The sequence below is a fragment of the Aspergillus sydowii genome (genome assembly GCF_001890705.1).
Source record: "Aspergillus sydowii CBS 593.65 unplaced genomic scaffold ASPSYscaffold_4, whole genome shotgun sequence".
NCBI lineage: Eukaryota > Fungi > Ascomycota > Eurotiomycetes > Eurotiales > Aspergillaceae > Aspergillus > Aspergillus sydowii.
The window spans coordinates 822,965-840,683 of NW_024467862.1; the positions used below are offsets into that span (position 1 = coordinate 822,965).

The window sequence follows — 17,719 nt, forward strand, 5'->3', positions numbered from 1 at the left end:
TATGTAGCTGTTCGGGACCCGGGGCATGGCCACCGCCGTTGACCCCCTCGACAAGAAGGTCGAGATGTGTATTCACGAGAAGGTGAGTGGTCAATCCTGCAACCGTGGTTATTATCGGTTGCTCCGGTCGAGCTAGTAGCGCCGGATAAATTCCGCTAACGGTCGCATTTGCAGGGCAACTACATCAACTACAAGTATGCAGTCTCTTTTTGGTTCCTCGATTTTCTGCACGCTGCAATATGGCCGAGCCCAAATATTTGGCATTGACTAACATGGTCTTCAACCTAACAGAAAGATGTCCGAGAACCTAGACGTTGTTCGCCGTCGCCTGACGCGTCCTCTCACATACGCCGAGAAGATTTTGTACTCGCATCTTGACGACCCCCACGGCCAGGACATTGAGCGTGGAAAGTCTTACCTGAAGCTGCGCCCCGACCGTGTGGCTTGCCAGGATGCTACCGCTCAGATGGCCATTCTGCAATTCATGTCCGCTGGAATGCCCTCCGTCGCCACCCCTACCACCGTGCACTGTGACCACTTGATTGAGGCCCAGCTTGGTGGTGAGAAGGATCTTGCCCGTGCCAACGAGATCAACAAGGAAGTTTACGACTTCCTTGCTTCCTCGACTGCTAAGTACAACATTGGATTCTGGAAGCCCGGTTCTGGTATTATTCACCAGATCGTTCTGGAGAACTACGCCTTCCCCGGTGGTTTGATGATCGGTACTGACTCTCACACCCCTAACGCTGGTGGTCTTGCTATCGCTGCTATTGGTGTTGGTGGTGCCGATGCTGTCGATGTCATGGCTGGTCTTCCTTGGGAATTGAAGGCTCCTAAGGTCATCGGTGTTAAGCTCACTGGTGAGATGTCCGGCTGGACTGCTCCCAAGGGTAAGTTGCATTCGCTAAGCTTTGGACCAACAAGTTACTAATTATCCTCTTTAGATATCATCCTCAAGGTCGCTGGTCTCCTCACTGTCAAGGGTGGTACTGGCGCTATCATCGAATACCACGGTCCTGGTGTCAACTCGCTCTCTGCCACCGGTATGGCTACCATCTGTAACATGGGTGCTGAAATCGGTGCTACTACCTCTCTTTTCCCCTTCAACGACCGCATGTACGACTACCTGAAGGTCACTAAGCGTCAGCCAATTGGCGACTTCGCCCGCTCCTACGCCAAGGAACTGCGCGAGGATGAAGGTGCTGAGTACGACCAGCTGATCGAGATCAACTTGTCCGAGCTTGAGCCTCACATCAACGGACCTTTCACTCCCGACTTGGCCACCCCCATCTCCCAGTTCAAGGAGGCCGTCAAGGCCAACGGATGGCCTGAGGAGCTCAAGGTCGGTTTGATCGGCTCTTGCACCAACTCTTCTTACGAGGACATGTCCCGTGCTGCCTCCATCGCCCAGGACGCTATCGACCACGGTCTGAAGTCTAAGTCTCTCTTCACTGTTACTCCCGGTTCCGAGCAGATCCGTGCTACCATCGAGCGCGATGGCCAGCTTAAGACTCTTGAGGAATTCGGTGGTGTCATCCTTGCCAACGCCTGCGGTCCTTGCATCGGTCAGTGGGATCGCCAGGACGTCAAGAAGGGCGAACCCAACTCGATCGTCTCTTCCTACAACCGTAACTTCACCGGTCGTAACGACGCCAACCCTGCCACCCACGCCTTCGTCACGTCTCCCGACCTTGTTGTTGCCCTGAGCATTGCTGGTACCCTCAACTTCAACCCTCTTACCGACACCCTCAAGGACAAGGATGGCAAGGAGTTCAAGCTCAAGGCCCCCACCGGTGACGGTCTTCCCAACCGGGGTTACGACCCCGGCCGTGACACCTACCAGGCCCCCCCTGCTGATCGCAGCAGCGTCAGCGTTGCCGTCTCTCCCAGCAGTGACCGCCTGCAGCTCCTTGCCGGATTCGAGAAGTGGAACGGCCAGGATGCCACTGACATCCCAATCCTGATCAAGTGTCAGGGCAAGACCACCACTGACCACATCTCCATGGCTGGCCCATGGCTCAAGTACCGTGGCCACCTTGACAACATCTCCAACAACATGTTGATTGGTGCCGTCAACGCCGAGAACGGCGAGGCCAACAAGATCAAGAACGCTTTCACCGGCGACTATGATGCTGTCCCTGCTACTGCCCGTGACTACAAGGCTCGCGGCGTCAAGTGGGTTGTTATTGGTGACTGGAACTACGGAGAGGGTAGCTCTCGTGAGCACGCCGCTCTCGAGCCCCGTCACCTTGGCGGTCTTGCTATCATCACTCGTAGCTTTGCCCGTATTGTAAGTCACTATACATATCCCGATTAGTTGATGCTTTCAGGACTAACAATCTTCTCCAGCACGAAACCAACCTTAAGAAGCAGGGTATGCTTCCTCTGACCTTCGCTGACCCCGCCGACTACGACCGCATCGCTCCTGATGCCAAGGTCGACCTCCTCTGCACCGAGCTTGCTGTTGAGAAGCCCATGACCCTCCGTGTCCACCCCAAGGATGGCGCCTCATTCGACGTCAAGCTCGCCCACACCTTCAACGAGTCCCAGATTGAGTGGTTCAAGGATGGCTCTGCCCTCAACACCATGGCCCGCAAGTCTGGTAACTAAACGACTCTTGTAAATTATGTGTCTTGTGCTTTGATCAGTTAGCAGCGATGAGAGGACGGCAGTTTGGGAGCTGCTAGGGTCTCTCTATGATTGATATCACGGAGTGAGGTTCTGAAAATTTTATGAATCGCTTTCTGTTCATGGGTTGTTTTATCACCCATTGGGTGGACTACATGGATATATCACTTGTTTTTGTTACACCCTCTATTGTATGTTAGGGATTGGATGCAGCATACCATATACTATTTCCTTTAGTTCAAACTTGTCCACGACTGTAAACATTCATTCATTCTATACCTCTAGACGACTTGTAGCGCCAACGGGCCAACTTTGTCACCTGACGAGGCCTTTGTAATGCACCCAACTCTCATAGGGCCTCGGGAAGTTCAACAAACACTTATGGTTTCGTGAAGGTTATCAATCTACGAACTCTCAGTGGGCGATGACATAAGATCGCGTGCTCTGCCGACTGGCCGAGGCCAATTAATCCCGTTCCGCTTCTGCCCCGCCTCGGTGGTTTGAACATATCGGAACAACGCACCTGGGGGTAATGTATTTGATGGAAAAGGCGTAGCCCGTTCCTCACACTTCCTATTAGTGTTGCCGTCTTTTCCATATTGCACTTGCCCACAACTGTGGAACTCCTTTCGCTACCTATAAACTTGTAAGCTCACTCCATGATGCTTTCTTTCCTCGATACACTGACTGTTATCTACAGGTTGGTCATTTTCCCCCTAGAGTAAAGCGGGTGTCGCGCGGGACTTTGTTATTCAGATGGCTCAGTTAGCCCCGTTGCCTGAAGTGGAGAGGCTCAGTGCCTCGGTGGTGCGGATACTTGGGGGAAACCCTGGCAAGGTGTGTTGCAACATACTGGCGCCTCCCTTGCTTTTGATCATGAGTAGATATACTCGGCGGATTCACGAACCAGATTGCTGACTTTGTGCCACATTGTAAAATATAGTTTACATTACAAGGTCGGTTTACTCCGTACCGTAGAACAGACTGGGAAGATTTGGGGGTCTAATGCTTTCTTGCAGGAACGAATACTTACCTAGTTGGCCAAGGGCCTCGACGCATCCTTATTGACACCGGTGAGGGCAGGCAGTCATGGGCAACACATTTGAAGAAAGTGTTGTCAGACGAGAATGCGACAGTTCACGAGGCTCTTGTGACGCATTGGCACCATGATCATGTTGGCGGCATTCCGGATTTATTGAAACTATGCCCCGAGGTGACAATTTACAAGCACCAGCCCGAGAACGGGCAGATAGATATTGCAGATGGACAGATCTTTAAGGTTGAAGGGGCAACACTGAAAGCGGCTCATACGCCGGGTCATACAGTGGATCACATGATGCTTTTGCTTGAGGAGGAGGATGCTGTTTTTACGGGTGATAGTGAGTAGCTGCAGTGTCCGTTTCTTTTTCTGCAGATTCACTGATCTTGTGGTTTTCAGATGTTTTGGGGCATGGGACGGCGGTTTTTGAGGACCTAAGGGCCTACCTTGACAGCTTACGGCGAATGCAAAATCGTGTATCGGGTCGAGGATACCCGGGTCATGGGCCAGTGGTGGAGAGCGCCACCGCAAAGATAACAGAGTATATACGGCACCGACAAGAGCGCGAAGACCAGATAATCCGAGTGCTTCGCTACGGGAAACTTGATGTCGGCGAACAGGAGCGCTCACCTGAACGAAAGTTGGCATGGACGCCGATTGAGGTAGTGAAGATCATCTACAGCGACGTCCCAGAGAGCCTCCATCTCCCCGCCGCCAACGGTGTCATCCAGGTGTTGGACAAGTTGGAAGCTGAAGGGAGAGTTATACATGATACAAACTCAGACCGCTGGACCCTGAACGCTGGGAAGTCAGCCCTATGATTTGGGGTGCGATGTTTTTGGATCTTCGCATGAAGGTATGATGTAGTCCGTAGCCTGAGGCCACAAGCGTTTGATACGAGCAATAACCCTGGCAAATCCAGCGCAGATTCCGCCTAGAAGCCAAGCGCGGTAGCAATTACAGAAATTTTTAGCTCCACTAACACCTGCCACGCCTGTAACAAATAAATAATAGAAGCGCCTGAGCTGGAAGAGGCCAAGAAGATTTCCATGGAAGAGGCGGTGGGCTCCGAACCGCATTGCTGAGTGGTTGGTTGAGCTCCCGGCGGTCGATTCTCTGACTTCATCGTTACTGGACCAAATTTGTCCCGGCTCGGCATTGGTGGTATCGTCATCACTTCAACATTCCTTGGATGCGCTGGGTCTGCACTACTAATCGAAGATACGGCCATACCAACGCCGATCTCCATATACTTTTGCCTTCATGCGTTCGTTAGTGAAGAGCTTGTGACACTTATCTGCTCTGTTGCTCTTCTCCAGCGTTGCCCCTCATCAGCTTCGCTCGTCGAGAGCTCCCCGCGCATAGAGGCAAAAAGAAACGGTAAGCCGAGCACCTGCCGATTGAGCAGAAAGGGACGCTCTATGATTTTGTCAAACCATCCCACGTGTCTCCTAGCTTCATCTATACCTATTTATGTTGCTTTATTTTCAATGATTTTACTTTTGGAGTTTGTTTTCATGAACATTCCTTAACACTAATTGTTGCTCAGACCCCGTACTAATCCCATTCTCAACAGGGTTACTGCGCGAATACTTTCTTTGAAACTCCTTGCCTGTCCTTTTTTCGTCATCGGTCCTTCACTGCCCCTCAGGCTCTCGCATCGATACCTACCTCCACGATGCCCAGCGTTGAAAACTCCGCTCAAAATGAATCGAGGCTTCTCCTCGTTTCGAACCGGTTGCCAATCACTATAAAACGCTCAGAGGATGGCAAATATGATTTCTCCATGTCCTCTGGCGGCTTGGTGAGCGGTCTGAGCGGTTTATCGAAGACCACGACTTTCCAATGGTACGGCTGGCCCGGCTTGGAAGTCCCGGAAGAAGAGATACCTATTGTGAAAGAACGGTTAAAGGACGAGTACGGTGCTGTTCCAGTGTTCATTGACGATGAACTTGCAGACCGACACTACAACGGATTCTCCAGTTAGTCTCATACTTCAGGATGATAGTACGCTAGGCTGACAAAACCCTACCCAACAGATTCCATTCTTTGGCCACTTTTTCATTACCACCCCGGTGAAATCACATTCGACGAGTCCGCATGGGATGCATACAAGGATGCGAACCGCCTCTTCGCACAAGCCGTTGCAAGTGAAGTGCAAGATGGTGACTTGATCTGGGTCCACGACTACCATTTGATGCTTCTTCCGGAGATGCTACGGGAAGAGATTGGAGATAGCAAGAAAAACATCAAAATCGGATTCTTCCTTCATACCCCGTTTCCTAGCAGTGAGATATATCGAATTCTTCCTGTACGAAACGAACTGTTACAAGGACTCCTACGCTGCGATCTCATCGGTTTCCACACCTATGATTATACAAGACACTTCCTGAGCGCTTGCTCGCGGCTATTGTATGTGTGAAGTCTAATATTTTGGACGACGAGACATTGCGGGAACTAATATTACTTCTAGGGGACTACCAACTACTCCCAATGGAATAGAGTTCCAGGGCAGAATAATTGCCTGCGGGGCCTTCCCCATTGGTATTGATCCGGAGAAGTTCAAGGAGGGCTTGAAGAAAGAAAAGGTCCAAAAGCGGATCGCAACGCTGGAGCAGAAATTCCAGGGTGTGAAGCTTATGGTGGGTGTTGATCGGTTGGATTATATCAAGGGTGTCCCTCAAAAGCTGCATGCCCTCGAAGTCTTCCTTAGTGACCATCCCGAATGGGTGGGAAAGGTTGTCCTGGTTCAAGTAGCTGTTCCCAGTCGGCAAGATGTGGAGGAGTATCAGAATCTGAGGGCCGTTGTGAACGAACTCGTCGGCAGGATCAACGGGAAATTCGGTGAGTCAGCTCCAACTTATTGACAGTGTTTTGGTCTAACTGGTGACACAGGAACTGTCGAATTTATGCCGATCCATTTCCTCCATAAGTCTGTCAATTTCGATGAATTGATTGCATTGTACGCTGTGTCCGATGCTTGCATCGTCTCTTCCACTCGAGATGGTATGAATCTGGTCTCGTATGAATATATTGCTACACAGGAAAAGCGGCACGGATCGATGGTTCTGTCTGAGTTTGCCGGCGCTGCCCAAAGTCTTAATGGCAGTATAATTGTCAATCCCTGGAACACTGAGGAGCTTGCAGCAGCATATCACGAAGCGGTTACAATGAGCGATGAGCAAAGAGCACTAAACTTCTCAAAGTTGGACAAATACGTCAACAAGTATACAAGGTTTGTCTAGACTCGGATTGAACTAAAGTGTCTGCTAATACCCTTTAGTGCTTTCTGGGGCCAATCTTTTGTTACCGAGCTGAAGAGAATATCGGCGCAGACAGCTGAGAAACTTCCCACAAAGGAGACACCTCTGAACGGTGCCGTATCTACAGACCAGGAAACTGCGCCACAGTAGACTTTGATCATTGTTAAAGATGGCCTTAGCCCCGCCAAAATGGGAAAGAACAGTCCTAGCCGCAGTAGGACCACAAAGCTAGATACGGTCCAAGTTCCTCCTACCTCGCATATGATATCTCGGGCTAATTTGTTTTTGCTTTCCTACGTTGGGGCAGGAGAGTGATAAGGTGTTTGGGTCTTGCATATGCAGCTGACCCCTTATACCGTGGGCTAAAGACGTGGAACTATGTATTTCATGACCGTCGATAAATCCAACATTCTTGTTTCATAGAAAATACTCCATTCATCATATCTTTATTTTATTTGGCCGTCTGTCCTCCAGAATATTGCCAGCCCAGTCTGGTGATTTCCAGACCGTTTGCTTTTCCATAGAGCCAGCGGCAGTCCCGAAGGCAACCTAAGGCATGTAGCTACGCGGCCATAGCCTGCTCAGCAACCGTAAAAAACCACTCGGGTTTGTTCCATGACTCTAACAGTTAGTTTTTATTGGGGTCATCCTTGATCAATTGCTACAATATATATCTCCTTGTACACTATGTATAAAGCAAGCTTTAAGGTGTCGGCACTCCTCTTATTACTCCCTTGGTCGTGCACAGCTTGCTTTTCATACTACTTGGTTATGATCTGATTTGACACTTATAATTCATGTTACCTCGAGATAACTCAGTTATTCGTTATCGTGGTTTTTGGTCGACCGCCATAGGCTTTCCTGGATCTACGCAAGACCGCGGCGCCAGCAATACCCGTGGTCGTCGCTACCGGTAGCATACTTTTACCCAGTTTAGGAATTTATACAACCGATATCAATGCGTGGTGAGGAAACTAGAGTGCTTGGAATTCCGAGTTTAGGTCTAAGGTCCATGGTACTAAGGATGTCCCAGTTGGCGTGGGTGCAAATGCAAACAAAGCAAACAAGGCAAATCAGCAAACCAGCAAACCTCCCCGACATGAAATTCTTGGTATCGCTGGACCTGGCAAAGATTCAATCCTCTTCAAGTTTACTCTCCACCGCCTGCGAAGATAGGATTTTGATCCTTCAAATTCTGACGTGTTATCTTGAAGTTCAATTAATCTCGCCATTCCATTGTGACACGGCCATTCAACTGTGTATTTGCTACTCCATTTGTTCCGCAGTGAGTAGATATTCAAATGCGCTCCCTGAAAGAACCTGAGTCTGACCAGCATAGATAGCTGCGCTTGTCCTTCTACGAGAATAAAGATGTTGCCGAGACATCTTTTACGGGCAATGCAGCCCCTACGATCGTCCGTCATCCGACCAACCTCGACTCTGTCCACACAAACACCTGCCGCTCTTCAATGTGGCCGACCAACCTTTATCTCCCACCGACTCATTGCTTCCACTGCGGCCGAATCCTCACAGCAAACAGAATCTCCCGATTCAAGCGTCCGTCCCTCCGCCGACCCTCCGTCTCTTCGCACCTACCCCTACACCCTGAAACAAGGCAGAGTCGTTTCGGCCGGCCGTATGGACCGTTGCGTTCACGTCGACGTTCGCCACACAGTTTGGGACGACTTCCTGCGGAAGTCTTACCCCAAGGTTACCAAATTCAGAGTCTCAGATCCGCGAAATTCTCTGCGCCATGGCGACGTCATTGAATTCTCATCCGGGTACCCGAAAAACCGTAACGTGCGTCATGTTGTCGAGCGGATCATCACGCCCTTTGGCGTGTCTATTGAGAACAGGCCTCCTGTCATGTCAAGAGAAGAGAGGGATGCACTCCGCGCTGAAAAGAGGGTAGCGAAATTGGCGCGCAGGGAGCAGAGAAGGGCGGAGGCTGGTATTCCCTCTTCTGAGACACCTGGACACGGGAAGGAACATATTGGACGTATTCGGAGGCTGGTCTTGGAGAGGACTGCCGGTGCCTCTGCGCCTACAGCTGGTGAGGGGTCGGCTTAGATGAAGTTTGGGCATTGAGCTGTATTATATTGTCTTATTATTTTACATAGGTTATGTGTATGGTTTATTGGGAATATTGACCAAACTCAATTTTCAACGGGCTCATGATAATGCTAAAAGGACTGTTACTAATCCCACTGCTGTAGGTGTTAACTATATATAGGTAAATGTACTCCGTAGGTTACAACACTGCATTTCCTTGTGGGATGGTAACAAATAGTATAATCAAGCGAATATCCAGCAGTTATTTTAGAAAAATCCACTGGTCAAAACAAATAACCTCCCACTGGTGAAACACAAGTACAATACACAGGGTTCCGGACTCAGACTGGTTGGGCTGCAGAGTATAACAGTGCCAAGCCCCAACTTTTGGGTCGCCCAAGCAGCCAATTTGTTTACTCAGGAACCGCATCTCCATCCTCCTCCGTCTCTTCATCATCTCCCCGCCCCCCTCCTTCAACCACCCAATTAACAGCACAATCTATATCCATCGCCTATCTTATTATATTCACGGCGTTCTTCTAGAAGCCAAGCCACGAACACTGTCTGCCCTCCGGTTGGATGCTGTTGTGTGGGCAACTCCTTGTTCGCACTCCGCCCGCTTGCACAAGATCTTCAATCGCCTGCAAGACTAAGGTTTGTCCCCTCTACGAAAGCACCCCTGCTGTCCGTCGTTGGAAATATCTTTATCCTTTGAGTCTTCTACCAGACACAGCCGATAGCCTCTCTTGCTGCGAATGATTATTGCTTTCTCTTTTATCCACTCTTAACACAGTTTCGCAGCGTGCTAACTGCCCTCCGACCTCCACAGTAAACCATAACACGTCACCATGGCTGAGGGAGAGGAGGACTTTTCCTCCCTACCCTTTGCGGATCGTTTCACTCATAAGGTTCGTTCGTTCACTGACGACCCTCACCCGCAAGTTTATATACTGATATTTTGAGATGCTGTAGAACTGGAAGGTCCGAAAAGAAGGATATGAGGACGCCAAGCAACAATTTGAAAAGACACCGGACGAATCTGATCCTATCTTCTCACAATTTCAAGATTCCAGTTTATGGAAGGCCGCAGTCACGGACTCGAACGTCGCCGCACAACAGGAGGGTTTAGCCGCGTACTGCGCGTTTTTGCAATATGGTGGTCCTGCAGGTTGCGCAAGGTACTCTCATCCCGCTCTAAAGATATCGTATTTGACGTTGCGCGGATATTGGCTGACATTATTGAAGGACGCGCGGATCTACGGTCCCCGGTATTGCTGAAAAAGGTTTACCGCAAACTAGGCCTGCAGCGAAAGCGAGCTCGCTCGAGGCGCTGCTCCTATGTGTTGAATTAGATAAACCCGAACCGGTGATCGAAGAGTTGCTTCCTACACTATCGCACAAAGTGCCGAAAGTTATAGCCGCTACTCTGGCCGGCATGACCGGTATTTACCATAATTTCGGATGCAAAATCGTTGATCCCAAACCGGTGCTGAAAGCCTTACCCAAGGTCTTCGGGCACGCCGATAAGAACGTCCGCGCGGAAGCGCAGAACCTCACGGTAGAGCTGTATCGATGGCTCAGAGAAGCGATGAAGCCTGTGTTCTGGGCTGAATTGAAACCCGTGCAACAACAAGATTTAGAAAAACTATTTGAGGCAGTAAAACAGGAACCTTCTCCAAAACAAGAACGGCTAACGCGAGCCCAACAAGCCGAAGCCGACGCTGGTGCGGGTGGTGAAGCCGGTGAAACCGGCGGAGGAGAAGACGAAGATGCAGAGGATGATGGTGGTGGTGAGGTTGATGCCTTCGATCTCGCAGAGCCGGTCGATGTGTTTCCTAAAATTCCCAAAGACTTTAGCGAACAGTTGGGTTCGTCGAAATGGAAAGATAGGAAGGATGTCCTGGACGCTCTGTATGCCGCCTTGAATGTTCCGAAAATCAAGGATGGACCGTTTGATGAAATCGTTCGGGGCCTTGCAAAGTCCATGAAGGATGCGAATGTTGCGGTCGTTACTGTCGCAGCCAACTGTGTTGACCTCCTCGCCAAGGGTATTCGCAGTGGGTTTGTCAAGTATCGTCCTACCGTCATGTCACCAATTATGGAACGGTTGAAGGAAAAGAAGCAGAGTGTTTCAGAGGCATTAGGGCAAGCTCTCGACGCAGTCTTCATTGCAACTAGCCTGCCAGATTGTCTGGAAGAAATCCTGGAGTTCGTCAAGCATAAGAACCCCCAGGTGAAGCAGGAAACAGTGAAATTCTTGATCCGCTGCCTCCGCACCACTCGGGAAGTCCCCGCGAAACCAGAAATTAAGTCCATAGCTGAAGCCGCTACCAAACTCCTTACCGATTCAAGTGAAGTGAACCGTGCGGGAGGTGCCGAGATCCTTGGTACCCTGATGAAGATTATGGGTGAACGAGCAATGGTTCCTTTCCTTGACGGACTGGACGATATCCGGAAGACCAAAATCAAGGAATACTTCGAAACGGCAGAAGTAAAAGCAAAGGATAGGCCGAAGCCCATTGTTTCAGCGCCCAAGGCAGCCCCTCCTTCTGCGAAGAAGGTTGTAGGGACTAAGAAGCCATTGGGCCTGAAAAAGCCCGCCGCTGCGCCTGCACCACCTGCCGAAGACCCACCTGCCCCTTCACCATCAAAGCCTGCAACCAAATCTATTCCTTCAAAACTCTCAAAGCCTGGCGGCGGGCTTCCGACTCCAGGTGGTGCATTGAAGAAAAAGCTCGGTGGGCCGGGAGGCCTCGCATCCCCCCAGCGACGTGTTGTTTCACCCCCCTCCGAAGAGCAACCACAACAACCTCCTGTTTCTAAGTTTGGTCTTGGAAGAGGCCTTGCGGGCCGCCCGATTGCCAAACCATCGGCGCCGAGTGAGCCAGCACCGGCACCGGCAGCTCCTGCAGTGAGCGGATTGACTGCTGTAGAACGGGCCGAGCTCGAGGAACTTCGGCTTGAGAAAGAACGCTTTGCGCGCATGACTGAAGAGTTTAAGTCTGAGAAAACGAGGCTCAACTCTCAAGTAACGGAACTCCAAAACCAAAATGCACAACTAATTGAAGACCATACCAGAGACGTTTTGAGTATCAAAGCGAAAGAAACGCAGCTTGTACGAGCACGCAGCGACGCAGAGGCAGCCGAACAAAATGTGCAAAAGCAGCAGCGAGAGATTGAACGGCTTAAGCGTGAGTTAGCAAGAGCCCTTCGTTCTAGCGCCTTGGACTCCCCAACTACTCTTCCCGACCAGTTCGGCATGGCGATGCCCAATCCAGCCTCCATATACCAAGACCCGGGCAGTGATGGCCAAGGTCCAGTCGCGCGAAGTGGCCTCCATATGGGGCCACGGTTTGAAAGTACACGACCACGGAGTTTTGCTTCTGCTAGTCCAAGTGAAGAGAAGGAGAATGGCTTAGAATCACCGGGACAAAACCGACGGAAGTTCAGCCCTACGTTTGGAAACGCTTATTCGGGTATCGGCAGCCCTACACGATCATCAATGGTCGGATCCGGCAGTGCTTCGGGCGAAGAACAACAGTCTACACGAAGCGGGGAACCAGCAGAGAACTGGAAGAGAGCCGCTGAAGTCACAAGCCAGCTCAAGGCACGCATTGAGCAGATGAAGGTAAGCATATGATATCGCCTCTGATGCCGAAAGTGTAACCACTACTAACTACTATCACAGGCTCGGCAAGGACTAACACGACCACCCGCGCAACGTTAACGATTGAATGACTTTCATTCTTGCAATTTTACTCTCTTCTTCCCTATTCGTCAGAGGCTACTTTCGCCCTTCCATTTACCTAATACACTTGTACGGTTAAACTCCAGGGGTACCTGTTATTTTCTTCCGTTGATCTCCCATATTCCTTTTGCCTAGAGCGTATTCATGGGCCTGGTTGTGTGTTTTTATTTTCCTCACCATGTTTATTTCCTTTTTGTTTCCAGGTTCCTTTGTCTCCCCTGCACAAGACTGGGTGGTCCTACGGGGCGATTCATCATCATCATCATCTCGTTTGCATAATGGTTGGGATCGGTTTTCTATTGTTATTGTTGTTCTTTTCAGGTCTTTAAAGCTACTTCGTTAACCACCTACTGTTCTTGCTGTTGTTACATGTCAAGCGGAGATACCGATTCATCCACAGATGAATAAATACATATGCTTGTTCTTGCGTTGTGATATTTGATGCATAGCCCGCGCGCACTTGTAGATACCTAGGAAGTCCTCAAGGCCATGGAAGGGCGGCAGACACATTGCCGTTGTATGAGGGATTTACCATGCTGTAGTTCTATTAATCCTTTCTGGGTTGAGCTAATTCAGCTCGACTAAGTGTGGTCTCCTAAATGAAGCATCGGGACAGCGGAATATGAGCCTCGGCTTTACAGCATGAGCGGAGGGAAACCAGAGGTTCTACTTCGGGAAAGCGGGCAGAGATCTCATGAATGCTTAATACATAGAAATTGTTACAAGGGGGTCAACAGGTGGAGGTCTTAAATGCATTCATGGGTATCTGCGACGCAACTAAAAGAGAAGAAAAAGAGACAAAAGATCATGGACCATGGTTCGGATTATTAAGCTAAAAGAGAAGCCCTATAACACCTGACCCCGATCCCACTTTTGTTGTTGATTTTTAAAATGCCTTTTTTGAGAGCCCAAGCCAGCGGATATTCGTGTCATTATCGTTTAAGAGAACTAAGCGTGGTGCTTAGACACGGATGGCGGCCTCAGCGATCTTGCGCTTCTTCTCCTGGCGGTCGACGGCCTTGGCGCCCATGATACCACCACCCCAGTGACGGCGGGACTCCTCGTACTTGTCGGTGTAGCCCTCCTTGATGGCGCTGAGGAGCTTGGTGAACTCAGACTTGTCCTCAGAGCGGACCTCAGTGACAGCGAGGACAGCAGAGGTCTGGATTCAAGTTAGTATTGACACGGAAGGTTAAAAGGCTGGGTGAAAGAACTGACCTTCTTGTGGACAACGGTACCGAGACGGGCCTTGCCCTTGACGATGGCGTATGGGACACCCATCTTGCGGCAGAGAGCGGGAAGGAAAACAACCAACTCAATGGGGTCAACGTCGTGGGCGATCAGGACAAGAGAGGCCTTCTTGTTCTCAACGAGACCAACAACGTGGTTGAGACCGTACTTGACGTTGTAAGGCTTCTTGCTGACATCCTCCTTCTTCTTGCCGTCGGCGACAGCGGTAGCCTCGGCGTGGAGACGCTCCTTCTTCTCAACCTTGGTCTCGGGGCGGTACTTGTTGAGGAACTTGAAGGCCTGAGCAGCGGTGTTGCGGTCCAGCGTGCTCTGGAACTGAGCGATGGAAGGAGGAACCTTGAGGCGGAGGTTCAGGATCTTCTTCTGACGCTGGAGGCGGACATACTCGGGCCACTTAACGAAGCGGCCGAGGTTGCGCTTGGGCTGGATGTCCTGGCCAATACCGAAGTTACGGGGGCGTCTCTCGATGAGAGGGTTCTGCAAAATGAGTTAGCACTTGCTTCCTGGAATTATACTTAGTGTGCAATGGACATACCTTGGGACCCTTCTTGCCAGAACCAGCCTTGCCCTGGGGGTAAGGGAGGGGGGCGGTCTTCTTTCCGGTCTTGGGAGGCTGTCATTGAGAAAAGAAGATCAGCAAACGTCCACCAATGCTGCATCTTCTTTGAACTCTAGAGAGAACACAGGCCAGTCGCGAGACTAGGCCTGTGCCTCCAGCCAGATCATCATTGACGCTCGCATCCCCGAAAGGATTTGTGCGATCAATGGAAATTGATTCGAAACTTTGCGAAACGAAGTGAACTTTGTCTCACGACATATCGCCAAGTTGATCGAGAGTCCTATTCGAAGAACGAAACTCCAAACTGAATTGCTATGTGCTTACCATTGTTGTCGACTGTGATCCGCGGTGAGTTGGTTGACGGGATTGACGGAGAGAAGAAGAAACGAAAAAACGATGGACGATTTCGAAGTTCAAGAGTAAAAGGCGCTAACGCTTTCGTGGGCCGCGCTAGTGCGGAAAAACAAGCGAGCCGGGTCCCGGACCACACACGTGACCTAGGGCTAGCCCGCGCCTTCCGGATTGGGAACCGCCTACAAAGGTCGAAGTATACCTTAGGTAGCATCATGGGAAACGCGAGGGACCCCAATTGAACAGACCATGCCTTTCAATGGATAATTGTCTATAACACGCAATTCAAAATCCAAACGTAGATAGAAATGACGCCACTATCACGAAATCAAAACCTCAAGCGCCTGAATATGCATGCACCGTTATCGCATGCCCTCATACAACGTAACAAACCAACCTAGGACGAAAAAGCAATGATAAAGGACAAGTACCAGATTACCGCCAAGCTGCAAGTCCAGCTAATCCACCCCTCCCGACTCCCGAACTAGCCGCCTGTATGGCCTTCCTCTTTCCGAGATTCCCTTCCTGACTCTGTACCCCAGCCACAATTTTATCGATATTCGTTTCAACAACGACACCCCCAACAATCATCTCACTCAATACCGCATGCATCGTCTCAAACCCGAAAATAAGATCCAGCTCGCACACGTTCTCGAAGATGCGGTCGAGTGCCTCGACAAAGACCTGGATGAGGTCGATAAGCGCGAGCGGCGACTCTGTAGATGTTGAGATCATGATAAATGATAGAGTTGCATATGTACGGTAGGTAATCTGGGCTGGCGCATCGGAAGGCCCGGTGCTTTCGGAGCTGGCGCCGCGAGCGAGGATGGGAGGCAGGGGAAGGAAGTTGCAGGCTGTTGGGGGACGCTCGGCGACGAGGTCATATATTTGGGCGATCAGGGATTGTTTCGTTAATGTGTCCTGATGAAGAGCCTGTTAGCTTTGTTCGGAGAATAGAACAGAGCTTGTAGCTGTCCGAACACTCACGATTTGGGTGTAGAACCTGGTCAGGCGGGGCTGGCCGTTGTTATTGAAGACGAGCACGGCGTTGATCATTTTAATGACTATCAAGTCTCTCGATGTAAATTAAGAGGAGTATTTTTTGGATTATAGCAGTGGATGCGTGGATACCTCACAAGAAAGGAGCGTATAGGTTGCAAAAGTTCAAAGGATGATCCTCAGTAGCAATCGCATCATCGCCGGAGCTTATCGCGGAGATCTCGGACAACATTCCGCCTCCGGCAGTATCTTGACATCTCGGCAAACATGCCTATCCAAGCTTTGCGCAAAGAAGCTCTTCAGCGCGTCCAGACCAACTTCTAAACCAACATACCAAAGCTCCGTTAAAAAAAGCTACTATATCATGATGAGACCACCATTCTTTATTTGTCGCAACTGCCGACAAACACTCTTACTCCGCGTACCACGAAGCAGAAAAATAACCACCGCGACAACTCCGCAAACCGAGTCCCCCAAAATCCCTCCTCTCCGCGATCTAACCCCCAAACACCTCTCCTACTACTGGGACACATCAGTACCGACCTCATCTCAACTCGCATACGCAGATAAACTCTTCACACCGTCACGCCACTCCCCGATAAAGCTATGGTCGGCGGCAAAGTTCCGCACGACGCCTCTGTCTTCAATAGAACCCGAAGTCGCATTCCTGGGCCGGTCCAATGTCGGGAAAAGCTCACTGCTGAATGCGATTATGGGCAAGGAGATGTGCTGGACGTCTTCGAAGCCTGGACGAACGAGGGAGATGAATGCATTTGGTATAGGGGGCACGAAGGGCGGCGAGTCGAAGATCGTCCTGCTTGATATGCCGGGTTATGGCAAGGCAAGTCGCAGGGAATGGGGAGAGGAGATAATGAAGTACCTCCAGGGGAGGAAGCAGTGAGTAGTTATTTATCTCACCACCTACGGAACCCATATATAGGGTGAAGTCTGGGTTTTCGCTGACTGACTTTTCAAAACGCAAACCAGACTGCGCCGAGCATTCCTCTTAATCGACAGCGAGCACGGCATCAAACCAACTGACGCCGCAATCCTAAGTTTATTCCGGCAGTACGCGATCCCGCACCAGATAATAATGTCGAAGGTCGATAAGCTCCTTGTAAAGAAGAAGACGAAACCTACGAGCGTGCCATCCGTTGAGAAACTTGCTGGCCTGCGAGCTACACTTGAGAGGCTGAGGCCTGTTGTGCAACCGGACGGCCGTAATGAGGGCCCTGGTGCTCTAGGAGAGTTGTTGACGTGTAGCGCCGAGACACCGCTTGGTCCGGGCAAGTTTCTGGGTATCAGTTCAGTTCGCTGGGCTATACTTTCTGCTGCTGGATTGGATGGGACGGTTGAGGCGAGGGTGGAGTTGATCTCTCCTGGTCTGAGGGAGGTTGACGCTCTCGACCAGGCTTCTCGAAATAAATAGGGTCTAAGGTTCCCATGTAATTTTCATTTCTTGGGAAATGGCAATCGGGTACTCAATCCAAATGGGCGTCCGCTACATGGCAACTGGTATCGGGCATCCATACGCCTCCTGGCCTGGCTGATGAATCAAACTCGGTCATTAATTGGGCGATGAGTGCTACCGCCACGTCTTAATGGCAAGGCTACACGAAATACGCACCGCCGTTGTTAAGCAAATTTCGATAACTAAAAGGGTTTTTCTCAGGGATACCCAAAGGCGCTCCAATGCGCCCAGCACCATGCAAGGAACACATAGGACTTAAGATTCTTTCTATAAGCATGGTTATCTGAGCAAAAGAACTGAGGGCAAATCGTTGTGGCCGCCGCTTAAAAGTCCACATACTAAGGATATGCGCATAAGA

At 50.4% G+C, this 17,719-nt stretch overlaps 8 protein-coding genes across 8 annotated transcripts; 6 read left to right on the top strand and 2 right to left on the bottom strand.

The window, feature by feature from the left end:
* Nucleotides 1-19: 19 nt before the first annotated feature.
* Nucleotides 20-2,813, top strand: acoA (aconitate hydratase ACO1). The gene is made up of 4 exons (XM_040846765.1): nt 20-194; nt 292-890; nt 945-2,290; nt 2,350-2,813. The coding sequence occupies exons 2-4, from the start codon at nt 296-298 to the stop codon at nt 2,608-2,610; spliced, it is 2,202 nt and encodes a 733-aa protein (XP_040703403.1). The 5' UTR covers nt 20-194; nt 292-295; the 3' UTR covers nt 2,611-2,813.
* A 571-nt stretch (nt 2,814-3,384) lies between these two features.
* On the top strand, nt 3,385-4,488 carry ASPSYDRAFT_148972 (putative metallo-beta-lactamase domain protein; the record flags this gene model as incomplete). Its single annotated transcript, XM_040841858.1, has 4 exons — nt 3,385-3,465; nt 3,572-3,584; nt 3,648-4,007; nt 4,067-4,488. 4 exons carry the CDS (start codon nt 3,385-3,387, stop codon nt 4,486-4,488), a joined length of 876 nt encoding a protein of 291 aa, XP_040703404.1.
* Nucleotides 4,489-5,345: 857 nt separating this feature from the next.
* ASPSYDRAFT_149182 (glycosyltransferase family 20 protein) lies at nt 5,346-7,080 on the top strand (the record flags this gene model as incomplete). The annotated part of the gene is made up of 5 exons (XM_040841879.1): nt 5,346-5,649; nt 5,707-6,079; nt 6,141-6,511; nt 6,563-6,902; nt 6,951-7,080. The coding sequence occupies 5 exons, from the start codon at nt 5,346-5,348 to the stop codon at nt 7,078-7,080; spliced, it is 1,518 nt and encodes a 505-aa protein (XP_040703405.1).
* Nucleotides 7,081-7,978: 898 nt separating this feature from the next.
* Nucleotides 7,979-9,141, top strand: ASPSYDRAFT_175566 (uncharacterized protein). Its single transcript, XM_040843456.1, has 2 exons — nt 7,979-8,215; nt 8,270-9,141. The coding sequence occupies exon 2, from the start codon at nt 8,302-8,304 to the stop codon at nt 8,998-9,000; it is 699 nt and encodes a 232-aa protein (XP_040703406.1). The 5' UTR covers nt 7,979-8,215; nt 8,270-8,301; the 3' UTR covers nt 9,001-9,141.
* Nucleotides 9,142-9,830: 689 nt separating this feature from the next.
* ASPSYDRAFT_88514 (putative spindle pole body component) lies at nt 9,831-12,709 on the top strand (the record flags this gene model as incomplete). Its single annotated transcript, XM_040852017.1, has 4 exons — nt 9,831-9,890; nt 9,955-10,160; nt 10,228-12,610; nt 12,671-12,709. 4 exons carry the CDS (start codon nt 9,831-9,833, stop codon nt 12,707-12,709), a joined length of 2,688 nt encoding a protein of 895 aa, XP_040703407.1.
* Nucleotides 12,710-13,691: 982 nt separating this feature from the next.
* ASPSYDRAFT_57170 (60S ribosomal protein eL8) lies at nt 13,692-15,105 on the bottom strand (the record flags this gene model as incomplete). Its single annotated transcript, XM_040849331.1, has 4 exons — nt 13,692-13,892; nt 13,949-14,458; nt 14,517-14,594; nt 15,094-15,105. The coding sequence occupies 4 exons, from the start codon at nt 15,103-15,105 to the stop codon at nt 13,692-13,694; spliced, it is 801 nt and encodes a 266-aa protein (XP_040703408.1).
* Nucleotides 14,987-16,084, bottom strand: ASPSYDRAFT_43988 (putative AP-3 adaptor complex subunit sigma). The gene is made up of 2 exons (XM_040846767.1): nt 15,879-16,084; nt 14,987-15,812 (listed from the first exon to the last, which is right to left on the bottom strand). Exons 1-2 carry the CDS (start codon nt 15,945-15,947, stop codon nt 15,327-15,329), a joined length of 555 nt encoding a protein of 184 aa, XP_040703409.1. The 5' UTR covers nt 15,948-16,084; the 3' UTR covers nt 14,987-15,326.
* Nucleotides 16,085-16,201: 117 nt separating this feature from the next.
* ASPSYDRAFT_77992 (translation initiation/elongation factor MRX8) lies at nt 16,202-17,319 on the top strand (the record flags this gene model as incomplete). The annotated part of the gene is made up of 2 exons (XM_040850919.1): nt 16,202-16,787; nt 16,878-17,319. The coding sequence occupies exons 1-2, from the start codon at nt 16,255-16,257 to the stop codon at nt 17,317-17,319; spliced, it is 975 nt and encodes a 324-aa protein (XP_040703410.1). The 5' UTR covers nt 16,202-16,254.
* Nucleotides 17,320-17,719: the final 400 nt, after the last annotated feature.